The sequence below is a fragment of the Sciurus vulgaris genome (genome assembly GCF_902686455.1).
Source record: "Sciurus vulgaris genome assembly, chromosome: 14".
NCBI classification, from domain to species: domain Eukaryota; kingdom Metazoa; phylum Chordata; class Mammalia; order Rodentia; family Sciuridae; genus Sciurus; species Sciurus vulgaris.
Genome location: NC_136475.1, coordinates 80,575,429 through 80,597,812, shown reverse-complemented (window position 1 = coordinate 80,597,812; position 22,384 = coordinate 80,575,429). Strand labels below are relative to the sequence as shown.

Genomic DNA, 22,384 nt, shown 5'->3' with positions numbered 1-22,384 from the left:
TCCATTTCAAATATTACTGCCAAATGAATATTTTTTTAAATTTGATTTTCATCACGTCATGGTGCTGTTCAAAAACATTTAAGGCTTATCACATAAAGTACAAATATCTTTATGTTTATCCTCCATGACAAACCCCACACTATCTACACTTTTATCTGGCACTACACTCCCTCCTTTTATTTACCCTTGATTCTAACCTAACTGGCCAAACTGGCCTTTTGATCTCTACCTCTCCAAACCTTTAGAATGCATGAAAAATGCTGGCCTTTAAAATCAATACTTACTTAGTAACTCCTTAGCAATTAATCAGGATGCTCTATGACATTAAAAGCATTGCAGTGGATACCTGAATTGAGCAGTCACAAATAACTTCCATGTCACCAGCAGTTGAGCAGTAGGGGCAAGGCTTAGATGACTTTTTGTCCAACTCAGAAAAGATAATACTTTAAACAAAACATTGAAATTTTATTTTTTATTGTACCTACCTGTTTTTCTCCAGTCCGGCCTTCATCTTGAACAGCTTGAAGCTCATTAGGATTGAAGAGGAAAGAACTGTCTAGCGTACAATTTCTCTCCAAGAAGCTATGCTGCTTCTGTCAGTCAAAACCCTAACCTGAAAAAGTTCTAGATGGTCAGAATTCCAGTAAGAAAATCAATGTCCTGCAACTTTTGGTGGGTGATCTTTTGCACCTGCCATGTTAACCCCTCTCAAGTGATCCTACAAAGACCAACTATTTGTTTGGGAACAAGCAGTGCCATTGGGAAAATAGTAGGCACTAATGAGTGGCATTAAGGCAAAGAAAGAAGAAGTCTGGCTCCAACACCTCCAAACACTCAGAAGGTAACTGTGCTATCAATAGGGGAAGGGAGACCACCAGTGCAAAATCTTCCAAAGAATACCTAATTCCCCCTGAGTTCTTATATTTAATATGTGCGACTAATGGAAGGAAAATTATGAGGCAAAAGATAGGACAGAATAAAAGGAATACACCTAATTATTCAAAAACCTCAAAATCATTTGTAAAAATAATATAACATGAAGGCACTCCCACTGAGAGACTTCTATTGTGATAACCAACCAAACTATAAAATTTCAGGGTTGGTTCTTAAAAGAATAGCAAATAATATTAAAGTATCCAACATTTATTCAACTTCACATTAGCAGGATATAAGCTAGTTAGAAAGGGAAGGTATCCTGTGTGTGCCACACACCTAGCATAGTGCCTGGAACATAACGAACATGAATGTAGAGGGAAAAGAGGGAATTTAGATTAAAAAAAAATACTCAGTAGATAACTTTGCAGTTGCTAGGGCATGGGGAATAACACAAAATAGATGTTTTAAGACTAACCTCTCTCATTTTATTTGTAGTTTTGAGTCCTTTGCAAACTAAATCTGCATAAATAAAACTCGACTTCATCTCCAAAGTCTAAAATCTTGACTGATCTTTGACTGCAATTATAAGGTCTGTATCTAAATGTTCAGATAGAAAAACAAATTTCAAAAATGATCCATTTGATTCCATTCAATTTGACATCTAGTTTAGACAATCTTCCACTAGATTAAAACCACACTTTCTCAACAGGAAAACTTTCAGTTTAAAAAATCTTCAAGTGTACTTAGAACCAAAAAGGAACATATACAAGATTTTCTGAGGCACTTAATACACATTTATATAGTCTAACTGTAAAATAGATGACATCAACTAGAAAAGTAGCACAGGATTTGCAGCCAACAGTGATCATAATTAAGCTAAAGAAAAATGTGTTTTTCTTATCATCTTTATTCAAGTATTTCACAGCAGTTATATTACAAATTACAGTAAATGTTCAAATTCCAGAATTCAAAAATTAAATAATTTACTTCAAACTAATGCAAAATGAAGTCAAATGTAAAACATCAATTTAACACAATTCTAAATTAAACTACAAACCCAAAAGAGACCATAGTTGATGAGTCTACTTAATCTACAAAGTAGACATACATGACTGAAACCAAATAGGACTCCCAAATCTAAGTAACCAAATGTACAAAATACAAAAGATGCAAGTACAAGCCCAAATTCAAGCTTACAATATGATTACAAATAATAATTATAATAACAATGGCGTTCAGCTACGGGACCTGACACTGAAGACACCTACTGAATAGCACCATAGCTGAATCAACTTAATCAGAAAAGGGAAGAAATGACCACCCCACTCCCTAAAAGTAAAATCCAGTAAACCTACAAATACATTGGCATATGAGAAAAATCAAGTCATGAAAGGACATTTTAAAAAATCAATCACAGGTAAGATTCAAGCTCAAAACACAATTAACTCCACAGCCATCAGTTTCAACCCTAATGTGGTTCTATCATCTTTAAAATGCTCCCGAGTCCCCACAGCTGAGCATGAAATATAGCTGGGCTGTGCTGTGATACATATTTTACTGCTCTGAGAGCAAGCTTTTACACTGGAGCTTATCATTTATAATGCTCACAATAGGAAATAAGAACAGAGGTCAATTTGTACATATTTTTGCCAATGCTATACAGCAAAAATTAAGAACTTACAGAAAGGTAAACAAAATCGAGTTCACTTGGATAATTTCACAAGCTGCTTTAAACTATAGAACCACCAGATATTTGTAAAATAAGTGAAACTGGTGTAGTATGTTTCTTTCTCGGGAAGAAAAGGAGTCAGAAGAGTTGGTACAATTTTGGCTCATTTTTCTCCCCTTGGCATGAAATTGGTTTTCTCTTTAAGACCTAAACTGTTCAAAGTGGCAGTTCCTATACTGAGGTTGCCTCTGACTTCTCCTTCTATATTAAGGATTTAAAAAAAAAAAAAACAACCAACAACAAAAACTTGATCTTTTGGAAGCATTTTAATGCCGAACATAAATAAATTTCCCTTGTCAAACTCACTGATGGCTAAAATCTTAATTAACTTGTACAAATTTAGTATCCTACTAAGAATGTGTGCGGGTTATTTTTGTTTTTTTTTGTTTTGTTTTGTTTTTTACCTTTCACAAGTGCTGCTGTTACTTGAACAGAATGCTTCTGAATTAGAGTAACTGGAATAAATAGTAAAAAAAAAAAAAAAAAAAAAAAAAAAAAAGTGCAGCAAGAACCTGAGACTTGCAAAAAACCCTTTTACCAGAAACTTGCTACAAAAAATCTGCTACATCTTATTTCATCAAATCTTTAAATTCTGTAACAATTTCCATCAAAATACAAAATGCTAATGTATTAGACAGTAAAATAGTTTGAACTGGTATGATGGTAATAAATATTAAAGAAAGCATGAAAATCGTCCCAATAATCAAATTAGAGGTTTCAAATAACCTCCCCTTTAAAATGGTTCATCGTTAATCGCACTTGCCCACCTTACAAATACAGTGTGTCTACATGGGTAGCATCTTGAATTATATGATTAACTGAATATTATGAAAACTTCATAGACTAGGCATAAAGAAAAGAAGTGGCATTTTAAAAAAATTAAGCTAGAACTAGAAGGCAGTAAATGTAAAGGTAAATGCAAAGAAGCACTTGGGATTACTGCAGTAGCCCAGGCCAGAATGTGCTTTCTGCACACTACAGACAGCCAGAGACAAGGAGACAAAGTACCTTAGCTTTAGCACGTAAACGGTGGTGAAGTGATTACAGGACTCTGTAAACACTGTTGGTAACTAAAACACAAAAAGCTGAGGTAGCTCAGTATCTCTGCAGTAGTCCAAGACCATGTGCCCTAATTAAAACTCAAACTACATGTGTTGCATATATTGGAAAGACACACCTGCAGCTAACAGCTACAATAAATGAAGATAGCAAGCCAACTTGTTGGCAAAATTTTCTACACTTTGCTTAAAAATTATCTGATTAAAAAATGTTACTGCACTCCCTTTGCCTCTTTGCAACTGCCTAGACTGTGTCTCCAAATTTATAGAAAGTTTTTGTAAAACTAGTAACCCATAATTAATTTCAGGTAAGTACAATTCACAGAAATCACTCAACAAGATCCAAAATAGATTCCAATCAAAATGAAGAGTTGTGAAGGTAAGCTTATGAGAAGGGATTCAAACATTAATACTGTTATTCAAGGACCATACCAGAGCTCACTTGCAATTATACAGAAAATGAATTTTATGGAGCTTCTGACAAATTCCTCTTTTCTGTTCATTTGGCAAGTCCTGGCTTTAAAACAAAACAATAACAATTTATTACACATAGAAATCATTTTTCTCTGGGAACTCAAACATGAATAACTATTAAATTGCCTCTGACAGAAGAACGGCCACTATTTTCTGGTCATCACTGTCAGTAATATGGAAAAAGTGTGTGAGTTTTTGTTTCTTTTTTTTTTTTAATGGACTGTGCATTATTTGTCATTGTTTTATTATATGTTTCTTACACAGAAACAGACCATACAGGAAAACTTACCATTTTTAGTATATTATGTGGTTTACTGAGGGTCTTGATTGAGCTTTGAGAACAAGACAGGCATTAATACCAGAAGAGTTGTCTCTTGATGCAGAGTATCAAAACTTATTTTGAAGGTTGTGACCAAAGAAAACATTTTAATTTATTTGCTACAAACAAGCTCATCCATTTAGCCTTATCTTTCTCAAACGAATAAAAAGGCACATTAAAAGGCAGTTCTAAAGAGCCTAATCTAATTTCATCTGGTTTCTTCAGTTTCCCACCAGAATATACCATAGCCAACTTTAAAACAGGCTTCAGTCCATTACCCAGAGAGGGGGAAATATGATAAGAGATAGAAAGGAAAAGGAAAAAAAGAAAAAAAGTGAAACCCAAAAAGCAGGTTGCCCATTGTTTAAACAATTCAACACAGTTAGAACTGCCCATCCAGTTTCCTCCTGTTGCTGGTCTGCTCCCTAAGAGAATCTCCAGAAGACAGTGCACAAAAAGAGGAGCAGAAGCAAAAGCAGTTTCTGTAGCACCAAAATCTCCAAGCTGTGGGGTTGTATTTTTTTATTTGTGGAAAATACAACAAGTTTCTGAAGTTCTGTTTGGTTCTTGTAGGCTGGTTGGTTTCAGGTACCTGAGACAATAGCACCAAATTCAACAGAGAGAAAGAATGAGTGAGAGAGCACTTTACACCAAGGCTCTGCACATAATTGGTGCAATTTGAAAGTGAATGGCTCAGAAGACTGCTCTGTCAGGAGCAGATTGGAGAGGATCAACCACTCATCTTGAAAAGTTCATAGGAATGTCTCAAACATATGAACTGTTCTTTCCATCTCCTGTAAGAGAAAGAAATGCTTGTTATCTATTAAGGGAAAGACAAAGGTATTACTCATTATGGATTGAATTCACATCAAACTCAATTTTTAGAGAAAGAATTTGAGATCCAAGCTCAAGTTGGAGCATCTTCCTGAACATAATACCTCAGCTACTCTGTAAAACAATCTGCCCTAGACATTTCCAAGAACGTTTTTTTTTGTTTTTGGGTGCTGGGGATCGAACCCAGGGCCTTGTACTGGCACTCTACCAACGGAGCTATCTCCCCAGCCCCCCAAGAACCTATTTTATATTTAGGTAAATGAGGATGATGAAGCTAGTTAACACTCTATGATTAACTTGGCAGTAATAAAAGAAAGAGGTATGAGTCATAAGAATATGAGGAAGAAGATGGTGATAGTAACAATCAATGAGTAGCTTATGCCAGATATTATACTAAGATATATATATATAAAACATATATTATGTATATTATATATTATGTATATATACAAAAATATGTAAATGCAGTAGACACAAGATATATTTATATGTAAATATATACAATTTTTATATATATTATTTAACTTCATTTCTTCAATAACATGAAAAGTTGAAAACAGATAATACTATGAGTCCCATTTCACAGATAAAGAAAGTGAAACACAGAGGGGCAATCTGAATAAGCCAGTAAGTGGCAGTCAGAATTGGAAGACAAGCAGCCTCACTCCAGAGTCTGAGTCCTACATTCTACTAACTCCCAAAACAAATAAACTGAAGTCAGTGCAGCAAAGCATAAGCCAAAAACTAGAACACACCCTGTTCTCATCCTATCCCCTCCAGAGCCAGAAAAGGGTGGTGGTGAGAGGAGACAGAATGAGTGTCTACCATCACTATTAATTAATATATTAATTAATTATTAATGCTATTAATTCCTTTCCTTCTTAAACTAGGTTCTAAATCTCATTCTGGAATATTTCACTGCTAAATGATTATTCAATTCAATCTAGTGAAACCACAACCATTTGAACAAAAGTTCTAGAATAAAAAAAATGTAAATAACTGTACTTTGCATGCATATTTCATTAAGATGGGCAAATGTCAAATACATCTAAGATATCTGGTTTTCTTCTCTCTTTAAATAGCTCCAATGAAATTCTATTCTATCTCTGTAGAAATAATAGGCTATACTAACGAATTATTGTCTGATCAACAAGTTCTTCTACACGAGCAATTAAAATCAGTTCTGCTAAAACATTTTATTATACAACTAGTATAGCTTTGTAAAAATGAAACTCATAAAAATGTGGTTATAATTTTCAAAGTTCTTGTTTTAATTCTAATAATCTTTATTATATATGTGGAACAGCCATATTTTCTATACATAAACTTTAATATCTTTACCAACAGAAATGTCCCCTTGAGAACAAGTATTTTGTCTTTATCATATTTTACCATATCTTTATCTGGCACTAGGTACTCAATAAATATTTAATAGCCAGACCATCAGATAAACTAACAAGTAAGTGAACCAAGGAAGTCTAAGCCATTTGGCCATTCAGAGTGGATAAAGGATTACAGTTGCTCACATGATTTCAAAAATCCAAAGTGTGGTTTAATGATGTAAATTATATGAATAGAGCTAGAAGCTCACTTATAAGGGAAGAATTTCCCTGTGGTTCTAAAAAAATGGAATGGTTCATCTCTAAAAGTCTCTAAGCAAAAGTATAAGCACTGATTCATATGGATATTTTACAGGACTAGGTTTGATTAAATGACATGACTTTTAATTCTCTTCCAACCATTAATGATGTGGCAAATGGGTTTCATTGGCCCTGCTACCTTCTTACATCAGCAATAGCTGCCTAGGGAGCAGTGAAAAGGATTGTGGGGCCACACCACATCCAATAGGCTCAAGTGACATGTTCAGAGAACTGTGACATTCTGTGTATTCACCTATCCAGAACCATAGATTTCTGTCTTTTTACCTACTAGGAACCCCAGGTTACTTCTTTTCTGAGACAAAATGGCACAGAAAGGCTTTATTCAAAATATACCCCTGAATGATTCCTCTAATCTTAAATCTTAAGACCTACTTGAGCTAATGAAAAATACAGACTTAGGAAAAATAACTTTTTTCTCTTTTCTTCCATACATATTTATTTATTCCACAGATGAACTAAGCACTTACCTCTACAAGTTGTGATTTGTCATAATCTTTACGATGACGATAGATGCACTGACTAAGAAGAGAATATAATCTCTCAAGCTGATCAACTGTCAAATTGTTGCTTTTATCTACCAACAAATCAAGCAATTTCTAAGAAAAATTAGGGAAAAAAAAGAGAATAAAAATAGTTTGATTTCCCTGGTCAAACTGAAACAGTTATATTGTAATGACTAAACAGTAGACATCATAAAGTATAAAAGTGACACCTGAGATTAGAAGATTCTAGGGCTTAGTTATTACCAGGACCATTCCCATACTTTCAACCCCTCAATGCATGTAACTCTTCTTTAGTAGAAACCCTGAGACAATTAAATCCCTGGTGTAATCAGCAGATTTTGAAAAACAGTTTTACTCAACTGCCTACAAATATTCAAATATCCTTCCATTCCTTTAGAACTGACTGGGAATAGCTAATCTTACCTTCAATCGCTCACGATCAACTATAAGAGGTGGCACAGGCTCAGACGGCTCTTCTGGAACCAGTTCCAGGCTTGTTGTTTTTGCCTGCTCTAAAATTAATTTACGGTATTTCTTTACTTTAGAAGCACCTAAAATTGAGGGGGAGGGGAAATGCAATGCAGCAAGTACAGTTAAGGAAAATAAGTCTTAAGCATCTATAAATTCTTATACCCACTACATCTCCTTTCTGGGTGGGATGAGGAAGATGATATTCTTTAAATGATAACTTTCTTGTTCTGTAAGAATAAGTAATTCAAAATAAAGAGAACTAAACCACAACTATGAAAGCAAAGTCATACTAGGACACCATCTAATAAGCATATCCATTAAAAGGAAAAGAAAAGCAATCTTTGCCTCTATGCACTGACTTATAAACAGCCTTCACTCTCTTCACGGTAGCTATCATTTTAAAAGTGGGAACTTTCAAAATTAGATAAAGGAAAAAAAAGTAACCTAGAAAAGCAATAATGAATGGGGTCAGCTTGTCTACACATTAGCTTCCCAACCTAAAGCATTTTCCTCAACATTGTGTGATTTTTTAAAAAAGATTTTTCTATACATTGCCTAATATTCTATTAGAGACTGATCTGTTGTGATAATTTTTCACAAAAATATAGGTTTAAGTGTAACAGGGATGCTAGTCTTTCCTTCCTGATAGTGAATTAGTATAACCTAATTACCTTCCTTCTCATATGTTGCTGTGACTAATCAGAATTAAAAAAAAAAAAAATAGAAATTTGGGGTAAGTGAGCTTAATTCCACAGTTCAAGGCACGTAGAGGAGTACAGAGGCACCAACATGTCCCCGGAAGTAGGAATACTCTGGAAGCTGATGGGGAAGGAACTTAAACAAAATCTGGGCTGTTTCAGAAGTTCATATGGGACCTGGCTATGTTAGGGACATTAAGGGGAATCTTCCTCCTCTGTCCTGCGCTGATCCTTTTACTCACAAGTCTTTAAACTCTTCCTTCTTCTCCTCAATGCCCTCTCTATAAACAAACAGTAAAAGAACCAAAGTGCTGCCTTTAACAACCCTACATGTATGACGATATATCAGAGAAATTTTATATTTCAAGCAGCCTTTAAAATGAAAGGTTTGATAGTCTAACATATTCCAGGAGGGTTTTCAAAGTTATACTGATCCTTATTATTATATCCATGAACTTCTAGAGGTCTGAGAACTCAGATTAAGAACCAAAGCATTAAGTAATATTGTCCTGACAATTTTAAATGAAAACTTTAGATCATACTTCTATACAACGAAGATCTTTAAAGCTTTCAGACTGAGCATAACAGTAATTTAAGCAAACTTACTAAAATTGCTAGAGAAGTAGCATTAAAATGGACTCCTCTCCGCAGTCATTCTGCCTGATACCACAGATTTATCCCTCTTTCCCACCCTGTTCCATTCATTATTTAAATCTTGCTTTAACACATTTTTTTAAGTTCTGTCTATATGATAGCCCAGAATAAATACTGCTCTTAAAATTACTTTCTATTATTAAATATTGAGAAAAAAGAAAAATTCTCAACAATGAACATTTAAGAACAGCAGATCTCTCTTAATCCTAATTTTACTAATCCCTGATTAAAGCTGCGTACTCCATCCAATTTACAAAATATGATACAATTTCAAGATAGCCTAATTTAGGAAAGGAACTGTCCAGGAAGAAAATGTGTTGAACAAGGTAGATATCCAACTCATATCCATCTCATTATGGGCTAAAAGAATAATGATAAACAAATAAGAGGCTAGAAAGGCTTGACTCCCCTTTTCTACATCTTCTCAAAAGAATCATATAGTCACAAGAAATCAGGAGCGGGCAGACTGCTCCAATTCACTGGGCACAAAGTAAATCTGACTGTGAAAGTTCTGTGTCTTTCCTCCAGTTCTGGCCTTACAAATCAATGAAGTCTCTTACACTGAACATCTCTCAGATCCAACTAACAATGCCCTCAATAAACAAACCTTAATGTGCCAGCAACCATGAGAGGAAATTACTATAAAAGACTTATTGTAATGTCTTGAACAACAATGTTCTGAAGTTTAATTTATAAGACAAATAACTAGGCTTGGGGAGTATGAACAACTAGTGCCAAGTTCCATGATTATGATGAATCGAACTGATGCATAATCCAGGTCTGCATGATTCTTCCTAATTTGCCATACTGCTATACCCATGTCTTCTCTGTCCATTCCACCCCTTCTAGTAATTCTTCTGTTGTAATTCCATGTTCATCACACATGTGAATTTACTCAGGTTTAGTCATATGTCCCTTAGAATGGGGGTAATAATCAACTGAGAGACAGCAAAGTAAGCAGTCATGAATGCAGTGCATTCTGGACTCTAAAACCTCTGAAAAGTTCAGCAACTTAGTGTGCATGTGCATACTTTTCTCTAATAAGGGAGGAAAACTTTAACAGTTTCTCAGAGGAATATAATTACTCATCAAATACTACTACTAGAAATCAGATAAATTTTTGCAATGAGTAAACTTTGCAGTTTAAACCTCTGAAGATGTTTCGAAATAATATTTTTACCTTCTTTATCCAATTCTGCATCTTTAACCTCCACTTCGGGGCCAGGTTCTAATTTCTCGGTATTGCTACATTCCAGTGCCTCTAATTTCTCAGGATCATCTCCATGATTTTCATTTGAAGTTTCTGGTTTTCCTTTTGACTGGCTTTCCAGGACAATCTTTTGTTCAGAACTACATTTATCTCCACTACCACAGAGAGGAACAACATCAACTTTTCCATTTTGACATTCCAGAACAGGTATTCCTTCAAAACTGTCAGTGGAGGCCTCACCATTCAGACAGTTGCCTTTAAGAAAAGGCTCCTTCCTAGATGTCTGTTCTGGATTGAGAGAGCTGCTACCGTGGATGAGAAGAGATTCATTTGAACTTTCTTCTTCTGTGGATGCAAAGTTCTCTTTTGTGCCTGCCCCATTGTTTAGTCTCTGCCCCTGGTCCATGTCCATGATGTCACAGGATGATTCATCATTGGTCATAGATAAGTCTCCAGTCTCTTCTCCATTTTCTTCATGGCAATCAGTGCTTACCTCGAACTCCCCATTCTCCAGCAATTTCCTGTCCTCTGTATGGTTCTCATAGTCTGCAAATTTAGTATCCTCTTCATCTTTTTTTAAATTGTTAACTTTTCTTTTTTTAATAATTCCTTTACCCCACTGTGATCTTCGCCTTGATTTTCTCCGTACCCGAACTGTTTTATGAGGAAGGAAAAAAAAAATATATGTGTAACTTGGAGTGCAATATCTACTTTACATACATTTATTAAAGAGGACCAAAAAGAAGAGAAACCCATACTGGTCTAATATACAAACAAAAACTCTTGGCTCCTGACATCCATGCCGACTAATTCTCAAAACCTACGAGCAGAATGGATATGAAGTAGGAACCAACCCTGCAGAATGGAAACTTTAAAATTTTGCTTCCTATAAGAGTTTACTCAGCACTAGTCTTTTCTATTACCTTACATTCTACTTTAGAGTGGTTCTTAACTTTCAACATCTAGGGACCAATCATAAAATATATACATTTGGGGGATGATCACATTACCAGGCTACCCAGAAGGTTTGGGCCACAGCCCTGGCTTTCCACAACATGGATGCTTTGCCAGCAAGATCAAGAGATAGTTTCTAAACCATGAAAGGAAATAAACATAAAAGCCAGCACAGCATGACAACATTGTTATAGGTATCCCCACAAAGAAATCTCCATTGTCTCTCATTCTAGAAAAAGGAATCACCCATAGTAAGTATGATCATGGATAGAAGTCAAAAGTTATATCAACTATTAACTTGCTTTCGGACAAATGGTTCATCCAGCAGCATCAGTTTTCTCACAAAGTTACCTGAGAATATATAAGAAAATCAAGCTCTCTGTTATCAAAGTTGTTGTAACATTAACAAAATATTAAAAATATTGTCAGTTATATGAAAAGTGATATCTATAAAAGTTGTAGGAACTATACTCTTAAGATGATATAAACTTCAATGTGGTCTGTGAGCAGAAATGGGCTTCTAGGTGATAATGGACCCAGAAATTTTTATTTCCTTTATGTGTGTCAAAGGTAGTTGATTAGGCAAGACTACCCAGTTGGGTCACTTGCACTGTTTAATAAGGACTTGCAATCTATAAAACAATGCAGTGTGTGTTCACATACTGCTTTCATCCTTTTACCTTTAACCCCTACTGTGTAGGTAAAGATACCAACATATTTATAAGGAATGGGTACATTTAGTTATAAATATGATTCTTCTTTTTCACCTAAAAGTACAGCTACTAAAGGTTTCTCGTATGATCTCTAAAATTCAAATCTTCAGTCTCAAAGGTTATTTTTCCTTCAAAACTATAGTATCATTAGAACTCTTTATTTTCCCCCCTAATTTCAACTTTTATAATTTATAGTTATAGGGTTCCTCCTAAATCCTACTTTTTAAATTTACAGTAATGGAGTAATAATTGTGGTGAACAAGAAAAATTATTATTTTACTATTAAAAGCTGACACACAGGCTCAGGTGATAGGCATCTATAACCATTCTATTAACAATAGAAAAATTAATCTAGTTCACATTAAAAACTACAGAAAGTCTGTCATCTTGCTTGGACGCCAACAGGTGGAGCTGTTTGGTTTTTACTATCTTACAATCCACTACTGACACTGTAACCTTTCCTATTCTCAAGCTATGAAACCAAAAGCACAACAGGGTCCCCTTCTCTTTCCTAAGCCATGGGACTCTAGGCAAAAAGAGGCTCAACTCTACTGAATTAAGAGCCAGTTCAATTTATTTAATCAAATAAAATTAATCAAAAGTCAGAGCCCCACTGAAACGAATTTACTTCTAATGCTTTCATCATGGCTAACAACAGAGAAAATCTTTTTATTCTCTGGAAGAGAGAAGAGGTATGTCCTCCTCTTTAAAGCATTATTTCTAAGGACTACTAGAATTTGGAAAAAAGAAAAAAGAAAAAAGAAAAGGAAGGAAGGGAGGGAGGGAGGAAGGAAGGAACTAATCACATAAGCTCAACAAGAACAGAGATTGTTGTTTCCTCTGCTATATCTTCAGAGTACCTGGCAGGAGTCTATGTACTTGTGGATCTACTCCTCCATATGCCACTTCCTTTATCAAGGGTGCTCTGTATGAAAAACCCATTTAGGGACATAATCTTTATAGAGTCAATTTTATAACATCACTGAGCTTGTTTCAAAAACCAAGACCTGTCCCTTATGGGACTTAGATTTATGATTTGAGTAAGTTAGCCTAAAACATATAAATGATGTGTCACATATGCCATCTACTGGTAAAACAAAACTCTCATCTATAGATTAAAAGAATATTTTTAATATTTAAAGGAACTTAAACTTCTTAAAGTGAATATTCAATGCATTTTCATTAGTAGATATTTAAATCAAATGCAAAGAATGTAAAAGACTTCAAAGTTTAATAAATTTAAGTGCAGTATTACACAATTCAGGCCATGATTTGAGATACAACTAGGCCAAATAGCTTTAATCATTTTCATGCAACTAAATGCACCATTAAGTTCTTTCTTAAACTTCCCAATGAATACCTCTTATCCAAAGAGGATAAGTTTTTAAAAAGTGGGTATGACACATTCATTCAAATTTCAGTGCCATTTCAGTGCCATCTTTGAGACAAAAGACAGTGCCATTTATGAAAGAGCATATTAAAACCAGCTTTGTTAACAGATGTTTCGTTTTTTGTTTTTTTTTTGTTTTGTTTTTTGTTTTTTTTCCACTTTCTTTCTTTTTGTGGTACTGGGGATCAAACCCCAGGTCTCACACATTACTAGGCAAGGAGTATACCACTGAGCCAAATTCCCAAGTCAACAGAGCAATATTATCACCATTATACCAGAAAAAACAGTAGGCATCTTCCAAGGCAGGTTATTTTCAGTGTAACAGAAGGATTACACTAGAAAAATATGGTGTTTATTAACACTTGTCTTAGAAATATTATAGACCAGTCAAGAACAGTGGTGCATGCCTGTAATCTCAGCAACTTGGGAGGCTAAGACCAGAGGATTACAAGCTCAAAGCCAGCAAGACCCTATCTCATAAGAAAAAAGAAAAAAAACAAATTACAAGCTCAAAGATTACAAGCTCAAAGCCGCAAGACCCTATCTCATAAGAAAAAAGAAAAAGAAAAAAAAAAAATTACAAGCTCAAAGATTACAAGCTCAAAGCCGCAAGACCCTATCTCATAAGAAAAAAGAAAAAGAAAAAAAAAAGGCTAACTGGGGACTGGGACTGTAGTTCAGCAGTAGAGTGCCCATGGCCTGTAATACCAAAAAAAAAAAAAAAAAAAGTATTATAGACCAACATGAATAAAATAAAGAAAATCTAGAACATCAAATTTTCTAAGTACACCACACCAAAACAGACCAATAACGAAGGCTATGAAGACTTTTCAAATTGAGCACAAAATATTCTCTCAGGAGAATCAATATCCTATTGCCAAATCAGTCACCCATAAGAACTTTCATTTCTCACTAATTAAGAGAGCACCCTGCAACCACATGCAACAAGATGTGGGGAATAAGGACAAGAGTGGATAAAAAGTTGATCACCTCCATATTTCTATCCAAAAATCAAAGCTGAACACTGAAAACATTCAACCCTGGTTTAATTATAAGAGCCAGTACTGAAAAGGTACAGAAAATGGCAAATAGGTTTAAAGAAGTATGTTTCTGATACAGCATCTTACCCCACCAACTTCACCTCTGGAAAGACAAAAGATTAAGAGCTGTGGAAAAAACTGCAGCACTCCGGTTTATGCACCTGCTTCCTGACAAACCTGCATCATTCTCAGCTGTTCCCACTGGTGGACAACATGGTCTCAAATACTCACATGCGCATTTATTTGCAGAGTTGTGCCAGACATCCATTGGATTTCTCTGTTTGTGCCGAAATGCCTCTTCAACTCTAGTTTCTGTCTTCCGAGTTCCAGTGCCATGAGGATTTATTTGTTCTGCTGTTACCGATAAGCCTGCAAGCAGAAGATAAGCAATACCTATTTAAATATTCCCAGCTACATAAACCAAGGAGGTTAAAAAAAGTCTGAAATAAAAAACTGAGTTTTAAAGTCATTAATTATACTTGGACAGTTTGTAATTCTGATGGAAATAGTGCCTTTTGTTTTAAGATGGAAAAGAAACTAGATATAAAATCATAAAAATAAAACACCTGCTGGGTTGTGCTTATACTCCATGCCCAAAAGGCCCCTATTTTTACTCATTTTAATTCATAAAGGGACACATTTCACATTGTGACTGTGGGACAATAAGATTATGCTTTGTCTAAATGTCATGATCTCTGCCATCTTAGAATGTACAATGAGTGTTTACTGGGCCACTAGATTCCACTCCCACACACTGTTTCAATCTGATATTTGCCCCTGTCACAGTACACTGCAGTAAGTTTGGTTTTCCTGAATTATCTTCTTTATCTTCTAAGAGTAACCATTCCATCTCAATTTTCTTTAGTAGAATCTTTTCTTCCATGTGGTCTCTAAACATGGCGTCTCTCAGAGCACTCTCTGTAATCTCGTTTCTTCTTACCCTAATCTACATCTTTCCCCATGAAGCATCATTTCTGTGTTCAGCTCCCACTGCTGTTACATAATAATTCTCACATTTGTTTCTTTTTTTTTTTTTTTTTTTTTTTTTTTGGTGCTGGGGATCGAACCCAGAGCCTTGTGGCTTATGAGGCAAGCACTCTACCGACTGAGCCATCTCCCCAGCCCTCACATCTGTTTCTTTAGTCCCAAGATCTCTTGCCTACTGGTCCATATATTCCACTGCCTACCTGATATCTCCAAATGGATATCCTAAAGTTAGATCAAATGAAAGATAACTGGTTTGTCTTTCCCCACAAAAAACCCACAAAATGTTGTCCTTAAATATTCCCAGTCCAGCTTGGTGGTACCAGCATGTACTCAGTCATCCAACCAGTAATATTCCTTCCCTTCACAATGCCCTCTGCCCGAGGGACATCTCTCTACGTTCATCTGGTCTAACTCCATTCTCACTTCATTAAAACCCTGGAACACTCCAACAACGTTTTCTCCTCAGCAGCTTCACTGAGATACAATTTACATAACATAAAAATAGTATGTCTTAAGCATACAGTTAAATAATTTTTAGCAAATGCACATAGCTATACAATCATCACAGCAATTAAATTTTAAATGACTGTCCCAGACAACTACTTCATTTTTTTGTCATCACAGACTTGCCATATTTAGGCATGTCACATGAAGGAATCAAGGTCTTTTGTGATTGCTTTCTTTTCCATAGCATAATGCTTCTCAAGGGGCCTGGGGTACAACACTTGCCTAGCACATGTGAGGCACTAGGTCCAATCCTCAGCACTACATAAAAAAAATAAATATAGGTATTGTGTCCATCTACAACTTAAAATTTTTTTAAAAAATGCTTCTCAAGTTGACCCACGTTGTACTGTGTATTAGTACTTTGTCCCCTTTTTAATACTGTGTAGTACGGATATACTATAATTCGCTCACTCATTCACCAGTTGACCATCATGTGGGTTATTTCCAGCTTCGGGTTATTATGAATAACGTTCCTATAAAGAGTTATGTACAAATTTTTGTGGGCATATATTTTCATTTTTCTTGGGTAGATTCCAAGGAACAGAATCACTGGGGTTGTAGAGTAAATCTGTTTAACTTTTTAGAAACTGTCAAACTGTTTTCCATACTGGCTCCAACAGCTTTGAAAATGATCTCTCATTTTCCTACCCTGATACATTGAGACCATACTATATTGTATCACCAAAGCAATTTGACCAACTCATTCCACTGCTTAACATCCCCAATAACTTCTACTGCCTATGATAATGATTTTCAAACTTAAAGACACTCAAAACCACATCAATAATTTCTTAAAATGCAGATTTTTTTGGCTTACCATTCTTAAAAGTACCCAATTTGCTAGGTCTAAGATGATGCAGGTAACAGGTGCATACACATGTTTTGAAAAACACAGGAGTTATAGGACTTTATCCCATAAGTCCAATTCCCTTAGCATGGTAATGATGCATTCAAATTACTGAGAATTTGTTAGGTACCATACACTGTCCTAGGGACTGGATTAGGGCTATAAAAAAGACATTCACAGTACTTAAATTCTCAATAAGGAAGAGAGAGATGGCAAAAAAACAAACAACACAGCTGGGTACCTATAATCCATAGACTTAGGAGGCTGAGGCAGGAGGATAGAAAGTTTGAGGCCAGCCTCAGCAACTTAGTGAGGCCCTAAGCAACTTAGCAAGACCCTGTCTCAAAACAAAAAATAAAATGGGGATGTGGCTCAGTGGTATTGCACCCCTGGGTTCTATCCCCAGTACCAAAAAAGTCCACCATAATGCCAAGTGCAACCATATCCTATACTGGATTAGGCGGTCAAGGAGATAAAAGAGAAGTTTCTTCTTAAATGTTTTATCCTGGATCCAGTTCACCTGTATTTTATCCTGGATCCAGTTCAGTCCTTTTCCCAGTATTTCATATATTTTAGCAATACCAAAGAGTTTAATGCTTTTCCAATACACCAGGTTACTTTATACCTCTATACCTTTATGCAGGTGATCACTTTGAATACCTCCTCATGTCACTGCCCTCCTTCCCCTGTCTACTGGAGGCTATGCTCCTACAGACATTTTTTCATTATAATCAAAAGGCTGGGTTCCCAATCAGGAAGTCTCTCTTCTCCGTGCAGTACACGTGCTTCAACCAGTGCACACAATGTCCTGTACTTGCTTTGCTTTACATCTCTCTCTCCTACTGAGGTTAAAGTTCCTCAAGGACACAGTTATAAATCAAACAAACCACATTTGCTAATTTTGTTTTTTGTGGGTTTTTTTGTGGTACTGGGAATTGAACCCAGGGGCATCTAACCACTGAGCCTCATCCCCAACCCATTTTTGTATTTCATTTTGAGAGAGGGCCTTACTGAGTTGCTTAGGGCCTCACTAATTGCTGAGGCTGGCTCTGAACTTGGAATCCTCCTGCCTCAGCCTCCCAAGCCTCTGGGATTACAGACATATGCTACCTCGCCAAGCTAATTCTGTGTTTCTAAGAACAAAATTGTACATAAGTTTCAAAAGGGAAGGAAAAAAAAAGTATTCCTAAAACGTTCTTTTAAGGTTTCAGTGAACTGATGAAAACTGAAACCTTTTCAGATATGAAAGCACATCTAATATCTAAATCTTTTAAGGAGAGATTTACTTCTGCAAAACAGATTTCACAAAGAAATACTTTATTTCTGTATTATGCACTTACACTTAAGTTTTCATAGAAGGTAAAAATTTTAAAGACACTTGAGTATTTACATGACACACATTAATATCATAAATTAAAGTAATGGGTATAATGATAGAAAGAATAAGTTCTGGCATTCTACGGTACAGCAGGATGAATATAACTAACAATAATGAACTACACGTCTCCAAATAGTTTGAAGAGAGAAGTCTGAATGTAGTCACCATAATAAAATGATAAAAGTTTTAAGTAATGGACTTGTCAATTTTCCTGAGTTGACCCAATGTATATGTGAATTAAAACAACACTCATAAAGAGGAGTAAATATTATGTGATTAAAAGAAAACTGAAATAAATGCCTTTAAAAAAGAAATTAAGTAAAGCTTAGGTTTCAAAACACATTATTTTCATAATACCTGTATCCCCAAAGAAGCATCATTCAATAACTCTTGATGGGAAATGATAGGCAAGACTTCAGGAGCAAATTTATTTTTATAACTTACCTCTTTTTATTCTTGCTTCCTTAATTTCTTCACAGAGTTTATTAAATTCTGGATCTAATTCAGCTGCAATGATGGCATGTGCAGTGTCCTTCAGAGTACAAGCTCTGTGCCTGATTATTTTATCTGTTTAGAAAGGTGGTAAAATTTATTATGGACACAAATGAAATAACATTAACACAGGACGTGTTCAAAAGAGCAGCAAAAGAATACAAACATTTAAATAAAAAATTTTAAATGCATTGTTAGGGGAGAAAAAGTTCATTTAAATGATGGGTAAAAAATAAGTTGCACAATCAAGTTAAGAATTCTGTGAAAAGTGAATTTTTATAACCTCAAAGAACTAAGCCTATTAAATAAATCATTATCTTAAACACATATGGTTTTAAACTTTGGGAAATAAAAATGCATGATTTTCTATAAAAAGAATTCAGAGGATATTCACTGCATACCCAGCTCTAGATATATACTAAAAATTCAGAATAATCTTAATAGTCTCTACTAGTTAACACTGGTCAAAACTGTGCCAAAGAATATGATATATCCTGAGTAAGGGAGACCTATTAAAAAAGTGATGGGAACAAGTACAGAAAGACTCTTCAAACTGAAGAGTCCAAGACTGCATATAAACTACATGCAGACGAAGAGAAGTACAGGCGTGGTTCCAGGTAAACTATAACTAAAAATGGCACTAAGAGAAGAATCTCTGCTTCACAGGGCACCCAGGGGCCCTATGCATGAACAAAGACAATGTCAACAGCCCTCTAGAGTTGTGCGACTCAGATACATGAAAAGGCAAGAAAATACATCAAGGCAACTTATTTGCTAACAGTATTGAGAATTCAAAGTCAAAAATATAGTCATCTTTTTCTTCTCTAGTAAAGGCATTATATATGGACAAATATAAAAAGAGATCTTTTATTTACAACGTTTCTAATTAGAAAGTTTTATCAGCTCATTGTAGAAATTTTATGAAAACGAATGTATATATACCACTAACAGTATATTTCCTTTTGATGTATTTTCTCTAAATATTCATTCATTAATGTTTATAGTCAGCTGAACCAGAAAAGGTGGCAGATTCATAGAAATGGAAAAAATAAAACAGATGCAGTCCCAACCTTCAAGTTTTTCACACTAGACAGAAAGTGGTATTATACAAATAATTTGGGGCTGGATTCATGGATCTGTGGTAGAGTGCTTATTGTGAGGCACTGGGTTCGATTCTCAGCACCACATATAAATAAATGAGTAAAATAAAAAAGGTCTATCAACATCTAAAAAAAATTAAAAACAGAAAAACAATTTCTCATACATACATGTAAATATCTCCCTCTTAAAAAAAAAAAAAGGCTATGAAGAAAACCTATGGGTATTGATTTGAGTGACAATTTCAACTGGGCAAATCAAGATGAGCCTCTCTAAAGAAGAGACCCTCAGGCTGACACATGGAGCATTCACAGAGGAGACACGGAAAGTCCAGGGAGAAAGCAAGGCAGGTTCAGGCAATACCATGGGCGAAAGTCATGGAGTAAAAAGAGCTAGGAGAGTTTAGGAACTGAAATGTAGACTATATGGTGAGAATACAATAAGCAAAAGGAAATACGGATTTTAGCCTACAAGCAATGAAAAATCATTTAAAAGATATGAGCAGAGAAATAACACAATCTAAGTTTTACATCCATGATAGCTTACTCTGGTTCTTACCTGGAGAATGGATTAAGAGTAGTCATGACATAAAACCCAGAAGCATAATCACAAGGCCCTTTTTTAGTGACATAAGGAACTGGGACAATGGTGGTGGTAGTGATGATGATGAAGGAAGAAATGACTACAGACTTGGAATGTGCTCTCAGTGGTAGCTTTGGTGATAAAGTAGCTTTGGTGATTTGATTTTATAATATAATATCAAAGATAATTCCCTAGCTTCTTACATAAAACGGGGGAATGGAAGTACTATTTATAAAGATGCAAAAAACTAGAAACTAAGTAGGGAAAAGAAGGGAAAAAAAGGGCAGAGGTTAGTTTAAAAGACTTAGTTTTAGACACGTCAGTTTTGAGATGCCTAAAAAAAAAAATCTCAATGGCCAGGCACAGTGGTATATACCTATAATTCCAACAACTCGAGAGGGTAAGGCAGGAGGATCACAAGTTTGAGGTGAGCCTTAGTAATTTAGGAAGGTCCTCGGCATTTAGCAAGATCCTGTCTCAAAATTAAAAATAATAATAATAATAATAAAGGGTTGGGGGATGTGGCTCAATAGTAAAGCACCACTGGATTCAATCCCAAGTACAGGAGAAAAAAAAAAAAAAAAAAAAAAACCTCAGTGGAAATATATAGGCAGATAAAAGTGGATCTCAACAATTCTCATTATGACCAAGAAACCACAATAATTTTACTACTAGCATATTGTACCTTCCTTAAGTCTTTAAAATCTCTTTAGATACTATAAATAAACTGCATGTAATAAAGCATACAGATTGATATCTCTTGATATGAGTCGCACACATCCATAACATCATCACTACACTCAAGATAATGAATATATCACCACCAAAAGTTTTCTTGTGCTCCTCTATTTTCTCTCCCTCCACCCTCCTTCCCTATAACCCTTCATTCCCAGGTAACCACTGACCTGCTTTCTGTTACATCGGTTTATATTTTCTACAATTGTGTGTGTGTGCGCGCGTGTGCTGGCAGGGGGTGGGGAATCTCTGATTATATACATATTTGGATATATACTGAGGAATGGGAAAACTGGGGGAGATGGTGGTTCCATTCCAAGTTTTCTGAGGAATCTCCATAGTGCTTTCCAGAGTGGTTCACCAATTTGCAGTAACACCAGCAATGTATGAGTGTATCTTTTTCCCCACATCCTCACCAACATTTATTGTTACTCTTATTCTTGATAATTGCCATTCTGATTGGAATGAGATGAAATCTCAGTGTAGTTTGTGTGTGTGTGTGAAGCATACTTTTTTACTTGTTCATTATAGTTATTCATAACAGTGGAATTCATTTTGCCATATTAATAAATGCAAATATCATAATTTGATCAATCACATTCCATAGATCTCCCTTTTCCCTCCCATCCTCTCTCCCTGAATCCATTTGCTCTACTCTACTGGTCTCACTTCTTTTTATTTTTCATTTGTTCTAATTGGTTGTACATGACAGTAGAATGCACTTTGACACTGTACACAAATGGAGCACATCTTCTCCTTCCTCTGGCTATACACAGTGCTGAGTCACACCTGTAGTGTAATCATACATGCATCTAGGGTAACAATGTGTCTCATCCCACGGTCCTTCTCATCCCCAATCCCACCCTCCCATTCAGTGTAGTTTTAATTTGCATTTCTCTATTTGCTAGATATGTTAAACATTTTTTCATGTATTTGCTGACCATTCGTATTTCTTCTGTCGAAGTGCCCGTTCAGTTCCTTTGCCCAATTATTGACTGAGTTATTTGGGTTTTTTGGTGTTAAGTTTTTTGAGTTCTTTGTATATCCTGCAGATTAATGCTGTATCAGAGGGACAGGTAGACAAGATTTTCTCACTTAGTGGTCTTTTAATATTTATGGTTACCTCTTCAAACCTGTTTATCAGTATTTTTTATCTCCTCTCTTCATTACCCTA

General features: G+C 35.3%; 1 protein-coding gene across 1 annotated transcript in view; it reads right to left on the bottom strand.

Moving 5' to 3' along the window:
* Positions 1-4,328: 4,328 nt before the first annotated feature.
* ATAD2B (ATPase family AAA domain containing 2B) overlaps positions 4,329-22,384 on the bottom strand; it is a 158,365-nt gene continuing 140,309 nt past the window's right edge. The window contains 6 exon segments of the mRNA XM_079109618.1: positions 4,329-5,250; positions 7,419-7,547; positions 7,878-8,005; positions 10,458-11,141; positions 14,816-14,953; positions 18,748-18,870. Coding sequence (XP_078965744.1) covers positions 5,209-5,250; positions 7,419-7,547; positions 7,878-8,005; positions 10,458-11,141; positions 14,816-14,953; positions 18,748-18,870 — 1,244 coding nt within the window. The 3' untranslated portion in view covers positions 4,329-5,208.